The sequence below is a fragment of the Coturnix japonica genome, chromosome 2 (assembly GCF_054131305.1).
Source record: "Coturnix japonica strain WE chromosome 2, WE-NBRP24, whole genome shotgun sequence".
NCBI classification, from domain to species: domain Eukaryota; kingdom Metazoa; phylum Chordata; class Aves; order Galliformes; family Phasianidae; genus Coturnix; species Coturnix japonica.
Window position 1 is genome coordinate 40,867,170 of NC_140664.1, and position 25,880 is coordinate 40,893,049.

Below are 25,880 nucleotides of genomic sequence, written 5' to 3' on the forward strand. Positions count from 1 at the left end.
CCTAGACTTAACAGCCCTGGGGTTGTTCTCCCCTGGAGGTGCACTTTGTGTTTCCTGCTGCTGAATTTCATGAGGTTCTATTTACCACTTTCACAAGTATGTGGAGGTCTCCATGAATGACAGCACAACACTCTGGGGATATCTCATATGTGATCAGATACAAAAAATAAATAGGAAAACTTGTTCAGGTTTGCTATGCACTTAATGCTTTTTTGTCTTCCATGCTGACTGGATCTGATTCTAATACTGGTATCTACAAGTTTAGATAAATGATATTCATTCACTTGTGAAGTATTGCATAGTACTGAGATGATGAATCTCAAAAAAATGAGGGAAGAATATTACTCAAAAAGGAATAGCAGACACTTTTATTTGAGAACCTTTTCAGTATACTTTTGGAGGAAGACATTCTTGATTCTATTAAACCGTTTCTTGGACTGTATAAATAGGAATATATATTCAGTGTGCATAGATGAGAATATATTTTATTAAGAATTGTTCTTGTGGTAAAAGCAACAATTGGACTATTCAACAAGCTGAGAATAAGTTTGAACACTGAGCATAGGTGATGAAAGGGGTGACATGAGATTTGAGGAATGAAAGGCAGAATGGCTGAGAAGCTGGGTTGCAGTCCTGACCCTCAGCTTTCTGGCAGTCCCTTCTCACTCTGTAAAATGTCATGTTGTTTTTTTGGTTGGTTTTTTTTTGTGTGTGTGTGTTTTTGTTTTTTTGTTTTTTTTTTACCAGTGTTAATCAGAAATTGGAAATCACAATATTCACATGGGGTAGGCAATTATTATCTTTTGTTGTTTTGCAGACATTGAAAAATGAAGTGTGAAGGTCAAAAACTTTCTCCAAGTTACACACCAAACACTGTGGTTCTGGCCCATGCATCTGCCCTTAATTGCAGCACAGTCCTTTCTAATCATTCCTCTGCTTTAGAGAAGGACAGTGGTTGAACTAGTTAGTGTTTGGGTGGCGCACTGATGATCTGTAACACCACTGACACGCATACCAAGAGGACAGCTAGACCAAAAAACTTCCACAGAATAAACAGGAGTATTTTCTTTTACCTGTCATAAATGCGACTTTGTTCCCTCCTGTGAAAACAGGATATATTACCTTCCATTTAGTGTCAAGAGGGAGTATGCAGCAAATAATTCCCTTTGTAAATTCAGAGCCTATTTTGTTCCACGGTAATTTATTATTGTAATCAATTCTCAAGTATTAATGGTTATTTTCGTAAGACTGAACACATGAATTTATTTAAAAGTGTATGAATGTTGACAAATACAGATTTGAGGTGTCTGTCAACGTAGAGGGCTGTATACATTTGTTTTTTTTTGTTTTTTTGTTTTTTTTGTTTACCAATAAAGTCATCTAATTTGAATATAATGTTGATTGTGATTGAATAGAAAGTGTTTTAAGACCTCTGGAGATCTTACCGCCTCTTCCAAAGCAATTTTGGGGAAATTGAATTCTTCATGCCTGAATATACATTAATATTCTTTGACTGAGCCTAGTTTCATTTGAAACCTTTCTTACTGTTTCTAAAAGAGCACGATGTCTTGTTTATGTTGGAAGATAAGTGTGTTTACCTGCAGACAAGATGGAAATGGATTCTGTTTACCAGCAGAAAGTCCCTGTGGATCTTAACACAGCCACTAATGAGAGAAATATTGCCATATATGCAGAAGCACAGCACTAAATTACAGGCTTTTTTTTTTTTTTTTTTTTTTTTTTTTTTTTCTCTATGGGGAAGGAGTTCACTTGTTTATTCATCTTCATTTTTACATGTCTCTGCTTGTAAACAGCCCTGGTTCCATGAGGAGACCTCTCCACTCACGCTGCCAGGCCCTCTCCTTGTCAGTCCTCCTGCAGTAAGGCTTGAAACCAAAGCCAATTTTAGCCAACTTTGACACAGTTGCAAAAGAAGAGGGGAAAAAATTGTCCTTTCTGAAAGAAAGACAGAAGATCGTATCCCTTACTCGTTTCAGGTGAGGGCAGGGGGTTGGGCAGCAAGCGGGAATACAGCTGGTGAACCACTGCATTCACATGGACAACTTCTACCAGTTAGGTATAGGCAGAAAGTGGAAATGTTGACCTGGGAGATGGTAAGGAAATGTGACTGAAATCCCTGCAAAACTATGCCACCGCTTGTCTCACTGCTTGTGAGAACGGCTTGGTGAACAGTTTGCATGTAGCTTGATGTCTGCAGCTAAAGTAATACCTTAAAGCAATTGGTGGAAACCATTTGGTTTATTTAAAGCCTTTTGAGCTTATGATCCATTGTTTCACAGTATATCTTTGTCCCGTTATTGTTCCAGATATCTTAACAGGCATCCAAACTCTGCATTTGGCTACTCAAAATAAACATCTAAGTAACTCTTTAAGTAGCTGTCTTCACTGTAGCTTGTGTGGGCAGGTTAGGAAGGAATCTGATGTACTGAAATTGTACCATGAAGTCCAGGTCTGCAGTAACCTCTGGTCATTCATCACCTTACAGTGGAGCTAGCTGAGCCCAATAGGATTGTTGCTCTGTGGGTGCAGATGTGCCCCAGTGTCAGCAGCACTGAGCCAGCCTGTTCACTTATATTGGTGTGTTGGGGACCCAGAAATGACCAACTTGTTGGGAAAACTGGCACCTGCCAGTTTGGACTGAAAGAGGTACGGGTATATTGAGAGGTCTTAAAATGCTGTTGGGATATCTGTGAAAACTGAGTCAGAGATGATGGAGATAAGGAAGTCTGTGCTCTTTCTTCTCTTTAAAAGCCCAGAAATTCTACCTCTAAGACCCATGTTGTATCTCTCCTGTAGATAAAATTAAACTATAGAGGGATGTTTACCCACTGATTACAGCACTCCCTGGAGCCAATGTTTTGGTCTGATCTTGTAGATCTAATAAACCTCTACAGCTTTTGGCCAGCAGTAAGATCACCTGCTAGAGAAATACACGGTGAATCTCTTCATAGAGGTAGTGCCCAGGAAAATCCAGTTTTCCTGATGCAGGGTTGGTGCTGGTCATAAACTGCCAGGACAAGGACCTTAATTCCTCTGGATGAACAGATGTTGGTATCTTGCCTCCAGTGACAACCCCTTTATTTTAAACAACAGATGTTTAAAATATCAAATGTACTCAAAAACGCCTATCTGGCTTGAGCTGTGAATGTGCAAGAGACATTATTTATTTTCCTCTTTGTAAAATGACTGTATATATGAATTACCTTGCACTTGGAATTAATGAATTTTAGAATTACATGTCAACACAGGATACTATTTAGATTACTTGACTTGCTTCTGTGCTTTAAATTATGAGAAACTAGGTACCATAACATTATTTAATGAACTTAAATAAGAGACCCATATATAATGTTTTGTGATTGCCTGAAAGTGTCGTCTTCAAATTTAAACTCTCTATATGCTTATAGTAAACCTACCAGTCAGTGGAACCCTGAAGTATAATTTTATGATGTTCTTCTTCATTGAACAGGTATCATTTTAGTCTGAGTCAGTTCTGAATTTCAAGTTATTTAAGCAGGTTTAGCACAACATTTTTCTTTCTGGTCACTGTCTGCAGTGGCTGATTTAGGTTTTATTAAGTGGACACATAGGAGAAGGACTGAGCTAAGAATTAAATACTGGTTGAACATACTGAACAACCTATTCCCAAAATGAATGTGACTGCATAGGAATGTGGTAAGGCTAAATATGGTGATGTAAATGGTCTGTAGTCTGAAATTTGTCCTTTCACAGTGGTGTATTTTAGCTACGCAGCTAGAGAGAAGCACTCCATGTAAACTGGGTGCAGCACCTGTCTAAACACAGACGGTCTGGGTTGTAACATCTCTACTTATTTACGAGTCTGTAAATTACTCTGCGAAGGACAAGTCCCATTAAACTATTGTCAGAAAGCTTCTGGAGTAGCATCGGCATTGCACTACCCAGAAAACAATTTATCATTACCATTGATCAAACCTGACAGTGGTTTCTTTGTTATTAATAAGGGAGGGCATTTGTGTTTTTTTTTCAGTACTTCCTTGCAACTGTCCTGATGAATTTTTAATCTGTCACACAAACTGTTAGTTTCTGATAACTATGGCATCTTAACTGGGACTTTTTCTATTAACAGTGCCTCGATCTTTATTATCTGTCCCATTTTGAACATGTTTTGGAGAAACCATGTTTTGACTGTGAAGGTGGAAACTGGGGGGGAATTAATTCCAGATTTGAACAAGAATTGACAAGTCAAATTAGAGATTAATTTCCTTCATCCAGGCTGCTGACCATATGAATCAGCATGTTGAAGTGGCTGGTGCAGACTGTCTTGCCTCATTAGCATGGGTGACTGTGCTTTGGAGGCAGGGAGAGGAGGGGAGCCCAGTGCCAAGCCAGCAGTATCTCATAGACTTCTTGGGCATAGAAAAATGAGTTCTTCCTGTCCCTTTACTGAGAAGGGAAAGATTATCAGGACTGTGGTTTATCTTGTCTTTCTAGGTCTCTCTTCTTTCCCAATGACCCGTGGATCTGGGTTGTTTTCCAAAACTAGCTCTAGGCTAGTGGTGCTCTCCACATTTTTTCCACTCCAGCTCACTATAAGAAAGATGGTCAGGGCACAGGATGGTGTCCAGAGAATGACAAGGAAGCTCAGCACAGGTCTTATAAGGAGCAACTGAAGGAACTGGGATAGTTCAGTTTGGAGAAGTGAAGACTCGGGAGACCTTATCACTCTTTACAGCTTCCTGAAATGAGGCTGTAGTGTGATGAGGGTCAGCCTCTTCTCCCATGTAACAGCAGTAGGATGAGAGGGAGTGAGTTCAAATAGTGCCAGGGGAGGTTCCGGTTGGATATTTGGAAAAATTTCTTCTCAGAAAGGGTGGTGAGGCATTGGAACAGGCTGCAGAAGGAGTTACTGTCGCTGGAGGTGTTCAAGAACAGGATAGATGTGACACTGAGAGACATGGTTACTGGTCATGGTGGTGACTGTCTGATGGATGAACTAGATGATCTTAGAGGTCTTTTCCAGCCTTAGCAATTCTGTGATTTCCTGATATTGAGCCATACTACATTTAAAACTAAAGCAAAACAAACAAACAACAGTAACAAAATACAAACAAACAAACAAAACCAAACACAAAGTAATTAAGACAGACAGAAAAAAAAGGCCTCTTTTCCCTCTTACCTTTTAAGAATCACACGCTTCTTTGTCTGTGCCCTTGGCATAACTCTCAGTCACGCTGCAGTGAGATGCCTAGCTTTCTGCTGATAGATTCAAGGGGCAATAGTCACTGATTCACAAAACTGTTCTGAAGAGCAGCACTCAAAATGTCTGGTATCTGTTAATGAAAACTTATCTTCAGTGTTGTTTTTTTCTTACTTTTATAAGCTTTTTTTGTTTGTGTCTGTCTTTGTGTTCACAGGTACCTCCCTTGGACCTGATTGTGTTTCAACTACAAAATACGAAGTTTGTCTCTTCATTAGTCTCTGTAGGAAACTCTGAGCACCTCATATACTCATTTTATTTAGCTTACTTTTCCCCAAGCTAATTTAGTAATATTACCGGTGTTTTGTACAAGTAGGTTTAGGAATATATATCTCATAGGAGTATGTTCTATCTATTGTTATTAACTGTTGGGATTACAACTGGTGGCCCTGTGTAAGAAATTCCTAGATCTTAATCCAGAGGAAACATGAAGCCTGCTGCTATTTTTTAATCTTTTGAGAATTTCAGGGCAGAAAGAACTGTGAAAAATTCAAAGTACAGTTGTCTCATTCTATAATGGAATTGCATATAAACCACATGGCAACACTGTACATCTCTGACAGAAGTACTTCCACTGGACTTGCACTGGTCACAAGGAATACCTCTGGCTTGTGAGGAATATAGCAATGGTGATCTGCCTGAAATAAGTAGGGCAAAAACTTCATTACCCCACTGCAAGGACAGAAGTTGCTGGTGCCTGTCTCTGGAGCAGCTGTTTTAAACACAGGTGATGAATCCTAGGGTTTGTCTGCATTGCACAGAAGGCAAGGCACCTCGTCAGCATTGCCTGTCACTTGTGGCCACTCTCTTCATTGGGAGGTCTTGGGGGATTTTCCTTTACACATTTTAAACAATGCAGCTTCAGTGATATGAGAAAGTTGTAGGCATATGTACTTATTAGCTGAGGTAACATTGCAGCTGAGGATTCTGATAGCTCTGAATTATGCTTTGCAAACACTTTCCTAACACGCACACACACACAAAAAAGCTGAGGATGTTCCATTCTTCTTGCAGGCTTAAGGAAACGTGGGCATACATGGATATAGCAAATATATACTTAGACACATTTTTACACTTAAAGTAGTAATTGTTCCAGGCTTCACTGGCATACTGGAGATAGAGTCATTACAAATTTTCACAGAATCACAGAATTGCAGGTGTTAGAAGGGACCTCAAGAAATCATTGAGGGCATCCTGCCTGCTAAAGGAGGTACCATACAATAGGCTGCATAGGTAGGTGTCCAAATGAGTCTTGCATATCTCCATAGAAGGAGACTCCACAGTCTCTCTGGGCAGCCTGTTCCAGTGCTCTGTCATCCTTACTGTGAAAAAGGTCTTCCACATGTTAGCACTGAAATTCCTAAGTTCAAGTTTTAGGCCATTACTCCTTCTCCTATACCTGTGCAACACTGTGAAGAGCCTGGCTACATCCATTTAAAGGGATGGCCCCCATCTCCCTTTAGACATTTATAAACATTTATCAGATCTCCTCTCAATCTTCTTTTCCCCATACTGAACAGACCCTTGTGTTTTCCTCATATTTCAATTAGAATTTGAATCATCTACTATAATTCTGGAAAAATCCTTCATAACTGTTCAATTCAGTGGAAGATTTGTTAGTTTAAACCTTAATCCAATTTACTTAAAATATGTATGACCTTTTCAAAGACTCACACCCATCTCCAAACCAAGTAAGAGGATATTTCTTTGAAGTCCTTTGGTACTGAATCTGCCAGCGTCTAAAGACCTGGATCAAGAAGGTGTTCTCCCTGTGCTCACTTATCAGGTAGTCACAGAGTACATTTAAAAAATGAGAAGATGTCCCAGAAGAGACTCTTCATGCATCTGACTCGTACATAGATAGAAGCACAATAGAATAGAGTATTTCTTTCCTCCTTTGTTCTCTGTCCTATGTTTTCTATTAGGATCACTTCATTTTATTACTCTTGTTAGTAAAAATAAGAAACAGCACTAAAACATTTAGGAAACACTGCACTGTCTACACTGCAGGCCATTAAATCTTTGCAAATCAGCCCTGGAATATCATCCTTTTCAATACATCATTATCTTTTTTGCATGGCAGGATGCTCTAATTGCAAACTGTCTAGATGAGATCCCACAAGTGCATTGTAAAACCACCACAAAGCGTAATTGGATGAGTCTTAAGCATTCTTGGCAATAGTCAGTCTTTTCTACCCCAGTGGCTTGTGAAGGTATTAAAGGAAAGGACGATTTCAATGTGTGTAAAAGAAGGTATTGGCTACTTATTTTTACAGTGAGGAAAATCATTTTTTGGATGAGGGAGTAGAAAGGAATCTCCAGAAATAAAAATGACAGAAGAAATCCATTAATGACCTAAAAAAAATAAAAAAGCCTTATGTTTCAGCAGCTTCAATAGATTGCCTTCCAGTAGTCAAGCATTAAACTAACACTCTTTATAAATTCCTTTTTTCTTTGTATTCAAAAGAATACAAATCTTAAATCTATCTTCTGCTCCTGCCCAACTAAAGCGATACAGATGTCATGTGTGCACTCGTCTAAATTAGGCTCCTGGCCATTTCTTAACTTGCTTTCAAACATGTTAATGCAAACGAAGGTGGCGGCACTCCACATAATTACTGGCGAGGGCGCAACACTGCACCAGATTTTAATTCTTGGATGAAATATGCCCAGCCTGCTGCACAGATTGTCAAGTGTCTCAAGTCAAACTTGCTTCTATCCAAGGTGGCCATTGTGTTCCCAAACTTAACTTTTCTTTAGAAAGCCATGAATGGCCATCCCTGCACTTAGACACATGTCTGGAAGAGTTTGGTAGGACCCTTTGCATTGGAAGGTCTGGAGCCAGATTTAGTAACTGCTAGAGAATTATCTGCTTGTTTCCTGTTGGTTCAGGCGTATTCTAAAGTAATGAAGCCCATCAGTTTGTGAGCTGCTGCACTGTTAAGAAGATAATTGTAATGACCATACTTTTTTTTTTTATTATTTTTATTTTTATTTTTTAATGGCTATTGGTTTTTAATTTTCTTATTTTCATATTTCTTCTTCAAAATAAAGTCAGCATAGCATGTGGAAGTTCAGTTCTCTAAGGTGTTGGAAAATAAGCACTGAAAAACCACTGGTGCCATGAGAAAGACAAAGAAAGCACTTAACTTCATGTAAGCCTGGTGTTATAAAACATTAAAATCCTTTCCCAGCATTTTGAGTTGTTATAGTTAAACATACCAGAATTAAGTAGTTTTGTTTAAGAAATACCGCAGTGCTTATTCGACATCTAGCTGAACAGGTAGTTTCCCAAAAAACTTTCTATTTAAGTGTCTCTCATAAAATGCAAAGCCTGATCCAACTCTTCGTTCATCTTACCCTTGCAGGCTACTAGCCTAAATACTTAGGCAAGTGTATAATCAGGGTTTTTTTTAATTTTATTTTTCAGTTGAAACAGTTGGCAGTGGAACAGCTACACGTGCCTTTGAAAATTATCATTATCTGCTATCTGTTCCCATCCTTAAATATAGCAAGTTAGAGTTGGCATTTACTGAAAGCACACAACCTCTCATGGAGTTTATAAGAACATTTATTAGTCACTACTGTTTCATTCACTTTGGGAAGTGTATCTGAATGAGAAAGGAAAGTGGAGAGGGGAAGCATATAGCAGCATTTTACCTATTTAGATATTTTTTTCCCCTCAGAACTTCCATTGTTTTTCCCCAGGTCTTTTTATTCCTTCTGTTTGGAGACTTTTTTTTTTCTCCAGTTCTTCTTTTGCCTTGTCTTGCTGAGAGGGAGCCCCTTTCAAGTGACTCCCACTGTGCACGTTGTCCCTTTAGGGTGTTTCCTGTATTTTCTCTGAATAGTTCTGCCCGTCTTTCTACGAAGTCTTCTAATCTTTTGAAAAATCCTTTAGTAGTGATTCATACAGATGCATTCACAGTTTCTGAGGCTGAATTACAGCCCTTCTGGTATCAACAGCTCTTCTGGTATCAACTCAGGTTATTTTCTGAGGTTGGTCCTGCATCCCATGTGGGCTCTTTGAAATGAGATAAAATCATACCACCTACCTTTCAGTCTTTCATCTTCCATTCTGGCCTAGTGGAACCAAAGCATCTTCCAATGGCTCTGGATGATAGGCTTCATTCAGGAAGCTGAACTCTTCCTCTGAAGAGTTGGGCTCATTTTAGCAGCTTTAGTTTAAAATTCTGGTTAAGTGTCTTTGTACTGAAGTGTGCTCAGAAATGGACTGCTAAACTAGTGTTACGTAGCATAGGAATTCATGAGGTACTTGACCTTCTCCTGAATTTGTTCAGCATTAGGGTACCCCAGTCCAGTCACAGTTTTGGGGGACTGTCTTCTGTATTATAAAATACCCCAGATCTGCAATGATGAATTTAGGACCGTTGATTGCTTTGTTCCTGTCTCTGCTGAGCCTGGTATTGTGTTGATTGCTCTGTAGCCCATATTTTTCATTTTCATCCTTTAAAGTTACTCTTAAGATTAAAAATAAAAAAAAAAAAAAAAAAAAAAAAAGAAAAAACATATAGTTTGTAGGTCTGTGGTTCTACAGTAACCTACAGTCACTGTTGTCATCCCCTCTCAGTACCAGCACTACCTTCTGTTATTACACATCAACCATGAAATAATAGATCACTAAAATTAGATGATATGAGAAAAACAGATCAGGCCAAACTGAAAGAATTGTTATCCTTCTGCAAGACTGAAATCATTGACACATAGTCTCTTAGGTGTGCAGGTCCTTCATGGCTCTCTTCTTTTATTGCTTTCGCCAGTACAAAAATCATTTTATTCCATTCAATGAAAGCAAATGTTTTCTAAGTCAGTGGCTTGTGGCAGTACCCAATGGCCTTACCCCCCAGATTAGTTTGTCTCATTGGAAATCAATACATGTCAAGATGATAGGCTAACTTTCCTTCAAACTGACAGTTTTTTCTGTAGGCTTTTTATCAAACTGGAATTTAAGTTGTGTTCGATGCATTTCCATTTTTTACATTGTTCCTCTAAATTGTTAACAGCTCTATTTGAGTTGGTCTGTGAACTTTCCTATCCCCCGAAAGCCACGCTTTGGGTCTGCTAGTCCAGTACTTTCCAGTAAATGTTTAATCACTTTATGGCAGAAGAATCTTTCTGTGTGGGTTTCCAAAAATGTTAGACGTATGAAATCAGATGGTCTGTGTATGGGTGTCCATCTGGCTATCTGGTGTTTGCCATGGGATATTTAAAAACATCAATATGACCAATATTCTTCCTTTCAGAAATGCAAAGAAACAGGCAGTTTTACAGATGTCCCAGTGCTGCAGGTTTGCCTGCTGGAAGGAGTAAAAAATGTGCAAGCTATTGTAAACACAATAGAATCCACTCAAGAATGAGAGAACAGAAATAGTTAAGATGCAAGAATGTCTTTGCATGATAATTTGGAGAAATTGACTGCAAAACGCAGACCTGAGCTTTGCTGTTCCTGCAGCTCATGGATTTCATGGAAGCTGGCGGCGCTGGAAGAAATGTTTGGGAGGAAAGTCTCATCTTCTTACATTCTTTGCAGGGTCACTAGTTGATGTTTAGTTAGTTGGCGACATTAATGTTGATGTTTAAATAAGTCAGATGGAATAAGCTTTGAAAACACTTATTTTTGCCCTATTGGCTGTGACCACAGCTAGCTCAGGTTCTGTATGACAAACATTTTATCAGCATGCAGTTCTATGCTTTCTGCTTCTGTGACCTACCCATAGAGATCAGGAAGATAAACTTTTTGGAGAGGGGTCAGCTGTCACTCTACCCTATTCAAACCTACTGATGTCACCTACTCAGTAGCCTTCATTTGGTTCCCTATATCAGCACTGGCTGTGCAGCCACTGGGGGGCAAGGACTTCAGCTCACAGTGGTAGAAGCAGGTTCATCAGCAGTTGGTTCATCTGTCCTCAGTTGGCTCGGTTTAGAAAGCTATTAGCAGCAGTGTAATTAAACCAGTGCTCTCATGGAGTGTAAAAGTAATAGGCATTGAGTAGGCTGAACACCCCTGTTAGGAATATCTGCATCTGTCTTAAAAAATTTGGTATAAGCTATTTGCTTTTGCAGGAAGGCCTGCTGTGCACTGCCAGGTATGTATGAATTCCAGTAATTAGCCCAGCCTGCTGCTAAACTAGGTGTATTGATCAATTGGTTCAAAATAGGGTTTGTAGTACTTAGGACACCTTGCTTGCACACCACTGTCTGTGCCACTGTCGGAATGTGATAGGGCTCAGCTGTGCTGTGGCTGCATTTTAAGGTCTTCTTTTTTCCATGTTTACAGGATTTCATGCTCCCACCTCCAGAGACGCAGAGAAGAGTGACGCAGAGCGGGCATATTCCTCCTGTACTTGGTAGGCAGGAGGTGGCCATCATGGACAGCCAGCAGTGGCAGGGTAAAGCTGACCTTTTTGGTGCAGTAGCTGTCTCCTTGGTGCCTGGACTGTCTGACCACCAGAAGATCAGCAAGTTGCCCTTCAGCCAGTTCAAAGAGGTGTATTTACCCCCTGTGCTGCACCCTTTGAACAAGACTTTGGTGACAGGTGACCAGTGGAAGAATGTCGATAGCATCCAGGAAAAGCGCAGGTCCTTCCTATATGAGTTCTGCAAGAAATACAACAGTATGAAGAAGCTGAGAACTCACCTGGTGCACATAGTGTCAAGAATTTATGTGGAGGACAGGCACAAGGTCCTGTACTGCGAGGTGCCAAAAGCAGGCTGCTCCAACTGGAAAAGGGTCCTTATGGTCCTCAATGGACTTGCCACTTCGGTACGCAATATTTCCCATGATGATGTGCACTATGGAAAGCACCTAAGGAAACTGGACAGTTATGACCTAAAAGGAATATACACACGTTTGAACACATACACCAAGACTATATTTGTACGTGATCCTTTGGAAAGACTGGTATCTGCCTTCAGGGATAAGTTTGAACATCCGAATAGCTATTACCATCCAGTGTTTGGGAAGGCAATAATTAAGAAGTATAGACATAATGCAAATAAGGAGGCATTGGAAACAGGATCAGGAGTTAAGTTCAAGGAGTTTATCCAGTATCTGTTAGATTCCCATCGTCCAGTAGGAATGGACATTCACTGGGAGCAAGTCAGTAAGCTCTGCTATCCCTGCCTCATCAACTATGATTTTATAGGAAAGTTTGAAACTCTGGAAGAAGACGCCAATTACTTTTTGCAGCTGGTAGGTGCTCCAGCTGAGCTAAAGTTTCCTAGATTCAAAGACAGACATTCCTCTGATGAGAGAACGAGTGCAGAAGTAGTGAGGCAATACTTAAAGGAACTGTCTAAGGAGGAGAGACAGCTGACCTACGACTTCTATTACTTGGATTATTTAATGTTCAATTATACATCACCAGTTGTATAGCACCGGGATAGCTTCAGGCTTATATTAGAAATTTATCATGTTGAGATTGAGAACAACTGCTTTGATACTACCCCTGAAAGGAAACAAAGTAGCTGCTAAGTGGAGCTGTGTTGACTTAGTGCTGATTTTATAAACTAAAGTGACATAAAGTTACAAGAAATTGCACCAAAAAAGGAAGACCCATAAACAGCATAAATTGCAGTAAAATGCCTGAAAAAGCTGCTTTTACCGTTATTGTGGAAGAGGTAGCACAGCCAGATGTTACATTAGCTTACCTAAAGTTCTTTTAATGGTTTAAGAAAAAAATCATTCAGAGTAGCATGATTCTTTCTGATGTGTCTGCTTCATAAATTGGTTTTGAAACTATTTTTGAATGCATTTTTTTACTTTCTGTCTCTTATTAATAAAGAAACATTGGCTAATTTTCTAAAGATGTTTGCGGATTCTCAGTTGTATGAGTTGGTTGTTTGACTACCATTAGACTACAGCTGCTTTTAGACCTGAGCGTTTTACATTGGAGGATGGTCATTAGTACAGATGCTTAACACTACAAATGATGCAGCAACTCAGCTGTTTAGCAGAATAAGTTTGGGTAAGCCTGCAACCTGAAGTCACAGTCCACTACCCTATTTTGACTGATGTACTGTAGATGACACATGACCCTCCTTTCAGAGAGCTGACACATGCATTAAAATTAACATATTAATTTTATACTGCAGTCAACCAAATGATGGATACTGTGGTATCGGTATTTAAGATAGTCTTCATATTTAGCGATAAGGTAAAGTCTTAGAATGGTGGCTATGGGACATGGAAACGTCTATATCAAGAAGCAGTTTCATTGCAATTGCAGTGATTTGTTGGCACAGGATGTCCCAGGAGGAGAAAAAATCTCTACAAAATGGATAGAGGGAAATCAGGGGACAAGCAAGTGAAATGTCCTTTTCCTTTGTTCCCAAAAACTGTTCATGACCAGAGCTGTTGCTGTCCTTTCCTTCATCTTGTGCGTATATATGACGACCTTCCTTCCACAGGAGTAATTGTGGGTTCCTGCGACCCACAGGGAAAGAGACCATTTTCCTCACATACCCTCATTGCTTGTTTTTCCCTTATTTTTCTCCTCAGAAGAGGAGAAAGTTTATTTACTGCCTCTGGTGCTAGCGCATAGCCCACAAGGCTCTTCCCATCTCTTCTTAAGGCAGGATGATCTGCTCTGAGAAGAGATAAGAGCAGACTTGTCAGCCAAAGGCAGAGATGGCTACTGGCACCCATGGCAAAGGCTGTGGAACAAAGTCAGGAAAGAAAAAGCCTACAAGCCATCAGCAGCAGGAGTCTTGGAGGGGTGCAGATGTTTAGCACCAACAAGGAGGTACATGGATGCCTTAGGGAAGTGAGCACATTACTACTTTGTGAGTTATCAACATGCCTAGATAGACCACGGGTGTTAACACCTCTAGTGTTTGGGATGGGACTGTACGATGCCTTCCTTCAGGTAAGTGCCTCAAATTCTGGTTGCTTCTCTCTTGCCATAAAGTGACTTCTTCCAGGTCATGAGAGAAGCTGAATAATAAATGAATGTACACCAACCTTTTGATTTCTGTATGTTTGCTTTATCTTGCCTGATGTAGGTGTTCATTAATTAATTACTAATTTACAGACAAAAAAGGAAAGGCTTATATACCAATTTGTTCTCCAAACCATACGTGAATGAAAAGTTTAGCATGCTCATAAAGAGTGGGGATGAATTAATGCATGTTTTGATTTCTTTAATGTACAGAAATACATAGTAATATATTACAAAGCTCAAGCTCTTTGGAGACCTAAAGTTGAGCTTGCTTCAGTGACAAGCTTTCAGCCTATCTGACCAGAGAATGAAAGAGATTTGGGGGTGGAGTGGGATGTAATTGTATTGAAAAAGCTATACAGTCTCATAAGATTTCATCGACTAGCTGTTCTCAGATAAAGCCATTGTTTGAGTCGAGAGGGTGAAAGAAGTTATTACCAATTGTTTGATTTCTGCAGATGAGACGGAAAATGACACTGATTTGCATGCATCTGTGGACATAGGCACCAGGTCCCTGGGCTGTCATCTTGAAAATCTGGTATGGTTTGCATTTGTGATTTAAAAAGGGAGGACGCTACTTAAGGCTTTTGAAGTGCATATGGGCACAGAAGTGAAATTGTTTTAGCTGCACTGTTGTTCTTATGGCTCTGGTGAAAGTAATTCAACTTCTTTGTATGCTCAACTTCAAATTTCAGAGCCCCTGACTGCTCTTAAAAATTCATTTTTTGAAAATCTAATCCCGACTTTTGCAAAGAAGAGCCTCTCCACAGTCATCTTCAGTGACCTAAGGGATTCGGATGATCTCAGTAGCAGAATCTAGATTGTACTTTGCCTCATTAACCACATTTTGAAAATCACCAGCCTGCTTTGCCAGGAATTGAGTTACATGATTTAAAATTAACATAAGTGTTAAGCATAATTGAAGTGGGACTGCGATATCTGACTTGTGGGATTATACGAGATGAAGGCATAATTTGCAGCATAAAAGATAACCTCTGTTTTTAAAAGTAAATTTTAAAAGGTCAAAGTGTGAGACTGAATTGTGGCTTAACTTATATTTTGTGAGAGCGCGAGGCAAAAAACAAAAGCTGAAGGTCATCCATTGTAACTACGTAAAATCCCATCTACGCTACTACACACAGATGTTCAGAAAAAAAACAACGTATGCAGAAGAAGAATGAGATTGCACTCCACAACATCCAGTGCAATTGCACATATAGTAAAGAACCCTCTTTTATGGGACTCCATTATAGTAAATGCTCTTTAGTTACAAGCATCTTTTCATTTGAAGATCTTGAAGGTCTTCTGTAACGCAGATCAGTTGTAAGGATAAGCTGTGTCCCATAAAGCCATCAGAGTCTGTGACAGGGCTCAAGTGGGAAGAGAGCACTACGTTGGCTGTTTGGTCTGTTCTGAACATCACCACTGTGCTCCCCTTTTGAAGCAAAAAACTGGGGAAGATAACATTTACAGAATCACAGAATCACTGAACCAGTATTGATTTAAAAATAAACTAGATTTCACAGATGTACCTTCTCCTTTTCTTGCTATTTTTCCCCAAATAAAGTAACCACATCTCTCCATGTACGATTTGGCTTGCAAGAGCCATCATTCCTACCTCTTTCAAAGCCAAGCTGTTGCTCACTGGCAGTCAGAGGAGTGCAGACACAGTGCAATCAAATAGGGCACAGCCCCCTGAAATGTCCTCTGGTGCAAATCTCCCAAAAGGCTGAAATTATTGGAGCTACTCTTGCCTCAGGCTGGTCTATCTCAGTGATGGGTCACTGGAGATCATCACTTTAATTTTAAATGTAGTTTAAATTTAAATGAAAATTACAATATCACACTTTTCAGAAGTCTGAGAGGAAAATATTTTAATAGAGCTCCGTATTGCTTATGTGGGTTATATATAAAAGTCTTTGTTGTACATGCCTTCAGGCTAGCCATGCATCAGATAAGTGTTTTTAACTGTTATGTTAAAACCAGTTTATCAGCCATGTAACCTGCTGTGATGCTTTCAGAACTAAATGAATCTGGCTTTGGAAACTGATGTCTGAAATCAAGCCATAAATTGTTACACTTCATAAAAAATACAGATGTACTTGTCCTGTATCTAGAAATTCATTTGTAGTCCAGAGGCAAGGGCAGGAACATGAAGTAATAGGAAATGTAACTGACTCAGCAAAGGAAAGCTGCCCATAGCCCCAGATACATGCAACTGATCTGCTGTCTGAAATGTTAGTCTGAGGAACAGGAGGCTCAGGGGAGACCTTGTTGCTCTCTACACTTACCTATAAGGAAGTCGTAGCGAGGTGGGGGTTGGCTTCTTCTTCCGGGTAACAGCAACAGAATGAGCAATAGAAGTTGCTCTGGAGGAGGTTCATGTTGGGTATTATGAACAATGTCTTCTCAGAAAGGGTGGTGATGCAGTGGAACAGGCTGCTCAGGGAGGTGGTGGTTCACTGTGAACACTGTGAACACTGTGGAGTTTGTGAACACCTGGAGGTGTTCACAAACTGTGTGATTGTGGCATTGAGGGACGTGGTTAGTGGGCATGGTGGGAATGGGTTGGTGGTTGGACTAGATGATCTTAGAGGTCTTTTCCAACCTTAATGATTCTATGAGCATATGATTCTATTTAGTTTATTGAGAATGCTTTCAGTGAAATTAGGCATTCATAAGCGTATCTGATTGAGGAGAGAATGGCTAAGCTCTTTGCTCTATAGCTAATTGCAGGGAGTTCCATAGATAGCTGAGGTGTAGCTCTGCTTATATCTGCAGTAGCAGATGTGGACTTCAGACAGCTGGATTCTCCTCTATGCTTTGTAACTTCACATGCTTGTTGAGCAACATGCCCTGCTCTCTGCCTCAGTTTCCCCAATGGCAAAATTGGCCTGTAAATGGATGATAATTATACCACATGCTTTCTGCTAAAGGCTTTGTACTCTGCACATAAATAGCTGTGTTTTGAAGTAAGGTCTTAGTATGGAACTTATCTCATAGGATGTTCATGCCTTTTCTTCATATATTTTTTCCAATTGAATGGAAGAGGCCAGGGACTTCCCAGTTTTGTTCCAGCCAAGAACTGCTCCATTCAGTTCTGTTCTGTGCAGTTGGCAGCCTTAAGAATGCAAGCTCTGTTTCAAAACACTGTGCATCTGTCAAGCCTGCCCAGGCATTGCCTCAGCATAAAACCAGTGCCAGGTTGTCTAACCAGAGGAAAGTGCCCCTCCGGTTCCTTTGTACAGATGAGAGCAGACAGAGACAGGCTGAGAATCTTGCCTTTGCATTGTATTCCAGGCCCAGTTTTGGTGCCACAGCTCTAAATAAAGTGATGCTCAACTTGGACACTCTGCAGAATCAGGAAGGAGATCTAAGTGACATTAATGGATTCCACTCATGAAGGCAAACTTCTGCCTTCTCTGAGACAGCAGAGCTGCATTACCTGGTGCCCAGGTCCACATTCGTCCAGCTCCTTCTGAAATCCTGGCAAGCCTTGATATAATCTCCACTTTCCCAGCTCTCAGGATGTAGCTCCCACTAACTGTTTCTTGATGGCTGTATGGGGGCTACTGATAAGATACAGAGTATGTATATTTGTCTTTAAATAGAGATGCGATTAAAAAACCTGATGGAGAAGAAACAGCCTTCTTTCCTTACTAAAGAAACAAAAAAATAACTATCATCACTTACTTATATATATATATGCATACATATATGTTTGTATATATCATTGTCGTTTCCTTTAATCTGCCTTCCCACAATTTCCTGCCTTCTTAAGTATGTCAGCACAAATGGGTGCAACCAATTGCTGATTCTCTCTCAGCTGTCAAGTGTCAGCAAGCTCCAGCCCAGCACATCTATGTTATTATGGCACCAAGGCTGCACTAATCAGCCTGCCTTAGAGTATGGTACTGTCAGTCACCATCTGTGCGCACATAGTTGTCTTGGCCTTTTCATGTAGAAATTCCTTCTACTTTCTCAAATTCCTTCCAGGAAGCAAAGTTTCTACAGAACCTCTTGATACTACTCATTTCCCAAGATTTCCAAATTTGAAGTGTCTCATATAATTTGCATTCAAGGAGCAGAGCACTTTTTTTTCCATGCATCTCATAGAGCACTCAGTGGACTGTAAATCATAGAATTGTGGAGTCGTGGAATGGTCTGGGTTGAAAGGAACCACAATGGTCATCTAGTTTCAACCCCCTTCTATGTGTGGGGTCACCAACCATTAGACCAGGCTGTCCAGAGCTACATCCAGCCTGGCCTTGAATGCCTCCAGGGTTGGGGCATCCACAACCTCCTTGGGCAAACTGTTTCAGTGTGCCAACATCCTCTAAGTGAAGAACCAAATGTATGTCAGTAGTATATTAATGTTGAAGGTCTAATTTTCCCAAGTAGTTACTTGGGTGCAAAACTGAGTTTACAGACTGGCATCTGCCTATTGAATTAGATTTTTCTTGATGAAAGCAGACACATGCATAGACAGTTGTTTAACTTTGGGAATGAGTTATCATTCATGTGAGAAACACTGTGTTCAGAGAGCTGAGTTCTGTAACTAAAAACTGCCCTTCCTTCAAATTTGCATGCATACATGTATTAATGCATATGTGCTTTTTATAAATGCTCAAATATGTACATGAACATTTAGTCAAATGCTGCTCACTGATGGTAGCGGGAGCTACTTAGTTTAAGTCCTGCATTTGACCTGTGCTAAGAGATAGGCTCTCTAATGAAAGAGTTCTCATCTATTGGCTCAAGACGTGCTGTCAGAATTATAGAATCATGAAATCATTAAGGTTGGAAAAAATCTCTAGGAACATCCAGTTCAATTGTCAGCCCATCACCACCATGCCCACTAGCCCCTGTCCCTAAGAACTTAAGTCTATTCTCATCTAAGATTATAGCAGAAAAGGAACACGGTAGCGCTGCATATGCAACAGTATTGGATGCTATGTAGGTATAGTGAATGCAACTGCAGCTGATTCTTATCCTGGGTCAGATTTTGGGGGGAGGTCCTTTGGTAGGGGACTTGGGAGGAGGGGAATTAGGCAGTAGTATCTGCATCTCTGCTTTCAGGAGCATTATGGAGTTACCACCTATAATGCACTCCAAGCAACAGACAGCAGCTGTCACCTTTTCTGTGACTTCTGCTATTGTTTTAAAAAAAGAGAAGCAAAGTAAAGGGACAGAAGGAAAACCTCTAATGATAAGGGGAGATGTTAATTGTGGCTGGAGGTGTCAGTGCACAATAAGGAATTGCTGTCATACTGCTGCATCTCTGATGAAAGTACTTTAAGACTGCAGCACAGCAAAAGCTGAGCTCCAAGGGAGGATGGCATTTCTACCATGAAACACAAGCACAGAACTGAGGCTGGACAAAACTGTTGTGCCTCAGCTATGCTGCCAGCAGGTGCTTTTCTGTTTCTTCCTGAATCTTTGTGACTGCCTTCAGGTAAGTGTCCATGGTGAGTCCAGGGTCCTGCACCACCTGTGCTCACAGAGGCTTCTAATGAAGGTGTTGCTACCAGGAAGCAGTAGAGGCAGTTTGCCAATGCCATACCTTTCAAAGTAAGTCTTGGAAAAGGAAGGGGAAAAATTCAGGACATTCTGAAAGATCCTTTTTAGCATTTTCAGTTTTTCTTTCCTTTTTTTTTTCACCTATTTTTTTCTCCTCCTGCAAGTTCTAAGGCATTTCTTTAATTTATTGCAATTTACCAAAGGAAAACAAGCTCTCCCACTGACATCTTTATGGCTGAAATCTGTTCTATGTTCTGTCTTGGTTGCAAAACTGGGCACACACTGAATGGGAGAAGTGAGAAAAGCTGGGAACTTGTTATGTAAAATCTACAGTAACCAGGCTTTTCTAGCGCTATTATGCCCTGACCCCTTATTTTGGAGCAGTAACAAAACCACTGAGACTGCACAATTAGAGGGTTTCCCAGGCTCTTTTTTCTTTTTTTTTTTCTTTTTTTCTTCTTTTTCCCCCTCCTTTCTGGCCTCATCACAAAACCCAAGGAAACCAGTGATGTGCCCAAACTTCTGATATGGCTGAGGACTTTCTGTATCTGCTACACACAAAGGAAAAGTGGGAGCATATCTGTATTTTATTTATTATCTATTTAGAATGGTCTCCTGTCTACAAATTCCTTGCTCTCTATCACTGAAGAAATCTCTGACATATTTTCTAATGGAATTTTCTATCTACCTGCTTGATATTTGGGTTACACTATGATCCTTATTGCCTTACTTTCAGTATGTTTTCAGTATAAGTTCTTTGTGTTTTCCAACTAATAACACTCACGTGTAACTCAAGTGATTATTCTCCCTTCTAAGACCTGGTAATTTTCCATTTCAGCATCCTTACTTGAATAAGAGATAAAAGAGCTTTCTTGGCTGCGGGCTATGTGCATTTTCTAACTCTTCATGATGTTGGAAACTGAGTCATCTACAATTTCACAGTGACACTATCAGTACTTTGAGACAATGCAGTTGGGATCAGGATGAGCCAAACCTTTTAAGGATAAATTACAAGTTTCAGAAACTGGACAGCAAAAATTGCATGGTGAGAGTGCTTGGAAGTGCCTTTTGTGTCTTTATGTTCAGTGTACAAGTCTAAATCCATGATTCAAGACGCCATTCTGCAAACTCCAGCCTGCAGAACTGAGGAATGGGATGAGTAGCTGTCTGTCCCCTTTTCACCCCTAGAAAGTACAGCACAGGAGTCTCACCAATGCCAGTGCTGATGAGGCGTGTAGCTGAAAAGAATCCCTCTCTCTGATGTGTTGATTCTACTGTGATGCTGGAAGAACAATCTGCTTGGGTCAGTTAAGCACGGTGGAACTGAAAATCCGACGGGTATTGGAGATGTTAAGCTTAAACAAAATGAAACCATAAATGGGAAATTTCCCTTTCTCTGAACTCAATCTTATAAAAGTGTGTTAGTCATTATCTGCCTCCTTTTTTAACACTGATTTAATACAATAGATGCTTTCACCAAAACAATTGTCTTCTCAAAACTCACCCAAGTCCACTGTAAACAGTTTGTAGCAGGGCTATAAAAGCTACTTAAAGTATGGATGCAAGAAAAGAGGAGGCTGATGATTCTAGAGAAGTAAGCCTTGCGGACCTGTGTCAGACCAGTTGCTCTGTATCAATGTCTCCAAACAAGTCAATAAAATATTTATTATCCACAAAGTCTACTGGAAAAAAAAAATGTATTATGATATTTTTTTAACTATTCTCTTCTTCTTCTTCTATTCACTGCTTTTATTCCTCAGCTGGCTTTGCAAAAGCTTGTCCTTCTATAGGTGCCCACAGAAGGTGGTAGTGAAGGTTTCACAGGAAAATGTTGCTTAGAAAGAAACACGAATTTATTTCCAATAAACGCAAGGAACACCTCCTTGTGCTTGATTTAATCCAGTTTTTGTAGACTGCATCCACCACTCTCCTCCCACAACCCCCCTGAGAGTAGAGGTGTGGGTCTTAAAAGACAGTTTCCTATAGCTGCACGTGTTCCCAGAGCACATTCACTACAATTCAGCAGTTCAAGGCAGAATATTGTTAAGTCATCAATTTTCATATGTTGGCCATCCATCTATCCATCCATCCATCCAACTATCCATCCAGTCAGAGTCTCTAAACTGATATCAGTAAATCTTAAGGGAGCAGGAAGAAGTATTTGTGTTGTTGTTTTTTTTTTATTTTGCTGAGCTATATCTTTGTTGGTAATCAAACCAGACACAATGATCTTCAAAAGCAGTACTGCTTCCTTTATAGAATCATGGAATCATAGAATTACTCAGGTTGGAAAAGACCCCAAGATCATCAAGTCCAACTGCAGCCTAACCATTGTACCCTAACTCTAACAACACTCTGCTAAGTCATAAAAGAGACTGAATAACTCTTGTTGCTATTTCTGAGTTTTAAAACCTTTCTATTACTCTGATCAAAATGCAGCATCTGTGTCAGAAGTTATTAGAATTCACCTCCTTTTTTTCGAGATGTAAATGTGTAAAACTGTCAGAAATGAAACTATGTTCTACAAAGGATTTCAAGAAGAACATGCTGTCAGATTTTCTTCAGAAGCTTATGGACAGAAGAGCTTGAACTTGTAAATATTCATGGTCTGACCCTGCTTCTCACTTTGTTTAGTGAAAAAGGGTTCTTTGGATGGAGGAAAGATCAACATCTTCACTTGGCCCAAAGGGTAGCTCTTAGAAGATATTAATGTTGAGAGGGAAGGAAAAAAATATATAAAATACTTAGTATTAAGAAGACAGTTACCACTGTAATCTACAAAGACAGCCTGAATAATCTAAGGCAAAATTATATTTTTCTGGATATGCTACATAAACCCATTCATGGCATGTAATTCCAGTGTGTGTATAGAACCCATGAATATCATGGAATCATAGAATGACCTAAGTTAAAAGGGCCACAATGATCATCTGGTCGCCAGCCACCAGACCAGGCTGCCCAGAGCCACATCCAGCCTGGCCTTGAATGCCTCCAGGGATGGGGCATCCACAGCCTCCTTGGGCAACCTGTTCCAGTGCATCACCACCCTCTGTGTGAAAAACATCCTGCTAATATCTAGCCTAAACTTACTCTGTCTCAGTTTAAGACCATTCCTGCTTGTCCTGTCACTATCCAACCTTGTAAACAGCTGTTCCCGCTCCTGCTTATACTCTCCCTTCAAGTACTGGAGTATGAAGATGTATATATGTGTAGTATGTATGTGTAGTACATATATGTAAGTACTGGACTACAAAGCTCAATTTATATTTTATATATTATCATTGCATTGCATATGGCAGGTAGCTTGGACAAAGAACAAATTCCTAGCACTGGGACACATGCCAACTATCTAATGCCACTGAGACTCAGCCTTGCCTCCCAAAAAAGCCAACACAGGACAGACTTTGGTTTTAAAATTACACAACAGTTGATAGTGGTTGCTGCACTGAACAGTGTGTTTGTGTGTTTCTAGAGGCTTTACCAGAATACTAAGTGACATTTGTTTAAAACATTACTGTGGAACATTAGCCATGGAGCATTAAATGAGTGAACACATGGGCAACAGATCTCTGAAAGTACTTAATGGGCCATTAATGGTAGCTGTTGGTGGGGATCTGAGGGTTTGCTGTAGGGCCTTTTGTGCTTCTGGGGGTTCCTCAGGAAGTAAATCTGAAGGTAAATATAGAATAATTGCCAATATAGTTTGAACATGCCATAATTAGTAGGCTGAAAAAAGGACGGGCAAGCAGGGTGGATTGTTCTCTGGTGTGATCCCTGTCACAAGAAGATATTTTCTGATAGCAGAAAATGCAAAGTTTCATTTCTCCGAGTGAAACAAGCCTTATCTGCAGAATGGAGGCTATGTCCTGAGAAGGACTTAGGGGCCTTGAGGAGGGGTAAGGAGGAATGCTTCCTCAATGCTGTGCTGTGGTAAGACTGACTAGAATAATTCCTAGGTGTGCTGCAAGACACACTTCAGGATATCCCTTCTGGAGTTCAATACTGAAAAGGTACTTTTAAAAGCATGTTGGAAAAGTGGTAGAGGCAAAAACAAGAGCTGAAAAGAATTTCTTTAGGGTGAGAGACTTTGAAAGCTTGGCATATTTAGCTTATCAAAAGGATGATGAAGAGATGAGTTACTTGCATTATGTAAGTATTCTCATGAGAACAAAGTAGTAGTACAAGAGGCTTTTCAGTCTGGGGGAGAACAGCATAACAAGCTTCATACAGACTCATTTTAGAGAGAAAGACCATTTTTGGTGATGAAAAATTATTAGTCTGGTGAATAAACTACCAAGGGAATGGGTGGATTTTCTGTCCTGTGAGTTTTCAAATTAAGCAAAGATGCTTTTTGTAAATCATACTTAACCAAGCGTAAATTATTGAAACAATGAAGTGTCTAATGACATGGAAAGTCTGTAAGTTAACTAGAAAATTTTATGTTGTAATCTGGTTTTATACTCTGTGATTCTTTGAGCATCGCAAATACAGCCTTTCAGTTGCAGCATCATTAGGTAAAGGTGGAAATAATATAAGAACCATGATAAAATGGACATTCAGATAAGCCATCCTCTGCTGTTGGTGAGCAAACTTCTCTCCTGGAAACCAAGTTCATGCTTGAGAGCACTTCTTGCAGCACAAACATTGGAATTAAGTGTCATAAAATGTCTTTGTGATACAGGTCTTCATGATATAATCTTTTTCATATAGTTCTTCTGGTTAGGTGTAACTTTTTGTTTTTAAAGTAATGTTCTTCATTCTTAACACTAGGTGGAAAAAGAGCTGAATACATGAAGCACATCACCACTGTCATGAGTCAACTAATGACAGTATCAGAAATTACTGAAGATAGTAGGTGCACAGAGAAAGACAGACAGATCAGTCACATGGGCTTCATTTCTGAAGGGGACCAAAGGACTTTCAGTGGTGCTGAGGGAAGAAGCTGAGCATTTGGAGGTGAGGAGCTGCTAAGAAGAGCAGCTCTGATCAGTTACACAGTTAGCAGTTAGACAAATCCTTCTCCCCCACTTTAGTTCTCCTTGTTGGGATGCTTTCCCCACTGCTGACTTCATACAGTGCCTGGGGCTCCTTCCTGACCCTCCTCTCCAGTCAGTCTCTGGCCACATATGCCATCAATGCATCTTTTTGCAACAGTTTGTGTTAGGAGAGGAGAAAAAAAGGCTTTAATTTTCACATATTCCCAGCAAGGGGCTTGTCCATGCCATGCTGAAATTAAACTATTTCTAAAGATGAGAAGCCTCCAGGTAGTTCCCATACTACCTGGATCACAGTTGTGCTTTTCCAGACATAACTGCTGTTTTTTGAGCTGGGGGGGAGAGCAAAGAAAAAGTAGTCGGTCCAAATTGTCTCATAAGGAAGGCAATGGAGCAGGACTAAGGAAGCTCAGCAGTCATCCAAGTGCATGAATTCTTGTAAAACCATTATGAGCAGCCTGAATGGATCCCTCAAGTGAATGGCCATTTTGTCCCTTGCAGTTCTCCTTCTCCAGGACAGGACTCAATGTACAGCCTGTAGACACACAGATTCCACGATAAATAGAGAGGGAGAGTAAAACTAAACCCTCTGGAGCCAGGCCAGAAGCAATGTCAAATCTCTTGACTGATTTCCCAGGGAATTCTTGCTCTAAATGTCAGGAGAACACAGCCCCCACAGCCAGATCTGGACCAGACTTATATCAGGGCGTGACAAAATGAATGACCTAAGTAACAAGATTACACTGAAGGAAAACTGAAACTTCAGAAGTGTGCAAAGATCACATTTCAGTAAGTGGTGTTTTATCTAAGATCCTTTTAGTAGGCGAAGATTAGTAAAAAATTATGAACTATACACTGGTGAGGGGTGGATGGTTCATTATTGGCAACAGAATGAAACGCTTTGCCAGGCAGTACAGAAAGTCAGACCTTTTCTGCCAGCGCCAATTGTTTCTGAAAGGCTTGCAGCCTATTTTCATGGTCTTTTGTTGACAGCAGCCAAAGAAGGTCAAAGGAATTCGGTCTCCCAGGAGTCCATGCCATCACTAAAACAGAAGCCAAATGCCTCCATCACTTTTGGGTGCTTATGAAAATTCTTCTGGAGGCTCTCCTAAGACTGGCTGTGGTTGGTTACCTTTTGCTGCAGTT

The 25,880-nt window shown here is 40.2% G+C and overlaps 1 protein-coding gene across 5 annotated transcripts in view; it reads left to right on the plus strand.

Annotated features, from left to right (window-relative positions):
• Nucleotides 1–13,087, plus strand: part of CHST9 (carbohydrate sulfotransferase 9) — an 83,109-nt gene extending 70,022 nt beyond the window's left edge. For all 5 annotated transcript variants that reach the window (XM_015855499.3, XM_085537483.1, XM_015855498.3 and 2 more), the window contains one exon: nt 11,559–13,087. In XM_015855499.3, the coding sequence (XP_015710985.2) occupies nt 11,559–12,656 (1,098 nt within the window). In that variant the 3' untranslated portion in view covers nt 12,657–13,087. The remainder of the gene's footprint in view (nt 1–11,558) is intronic.
• Nucleotides 13,088–25,880: the final 12,793 nt, after the last annotated feature.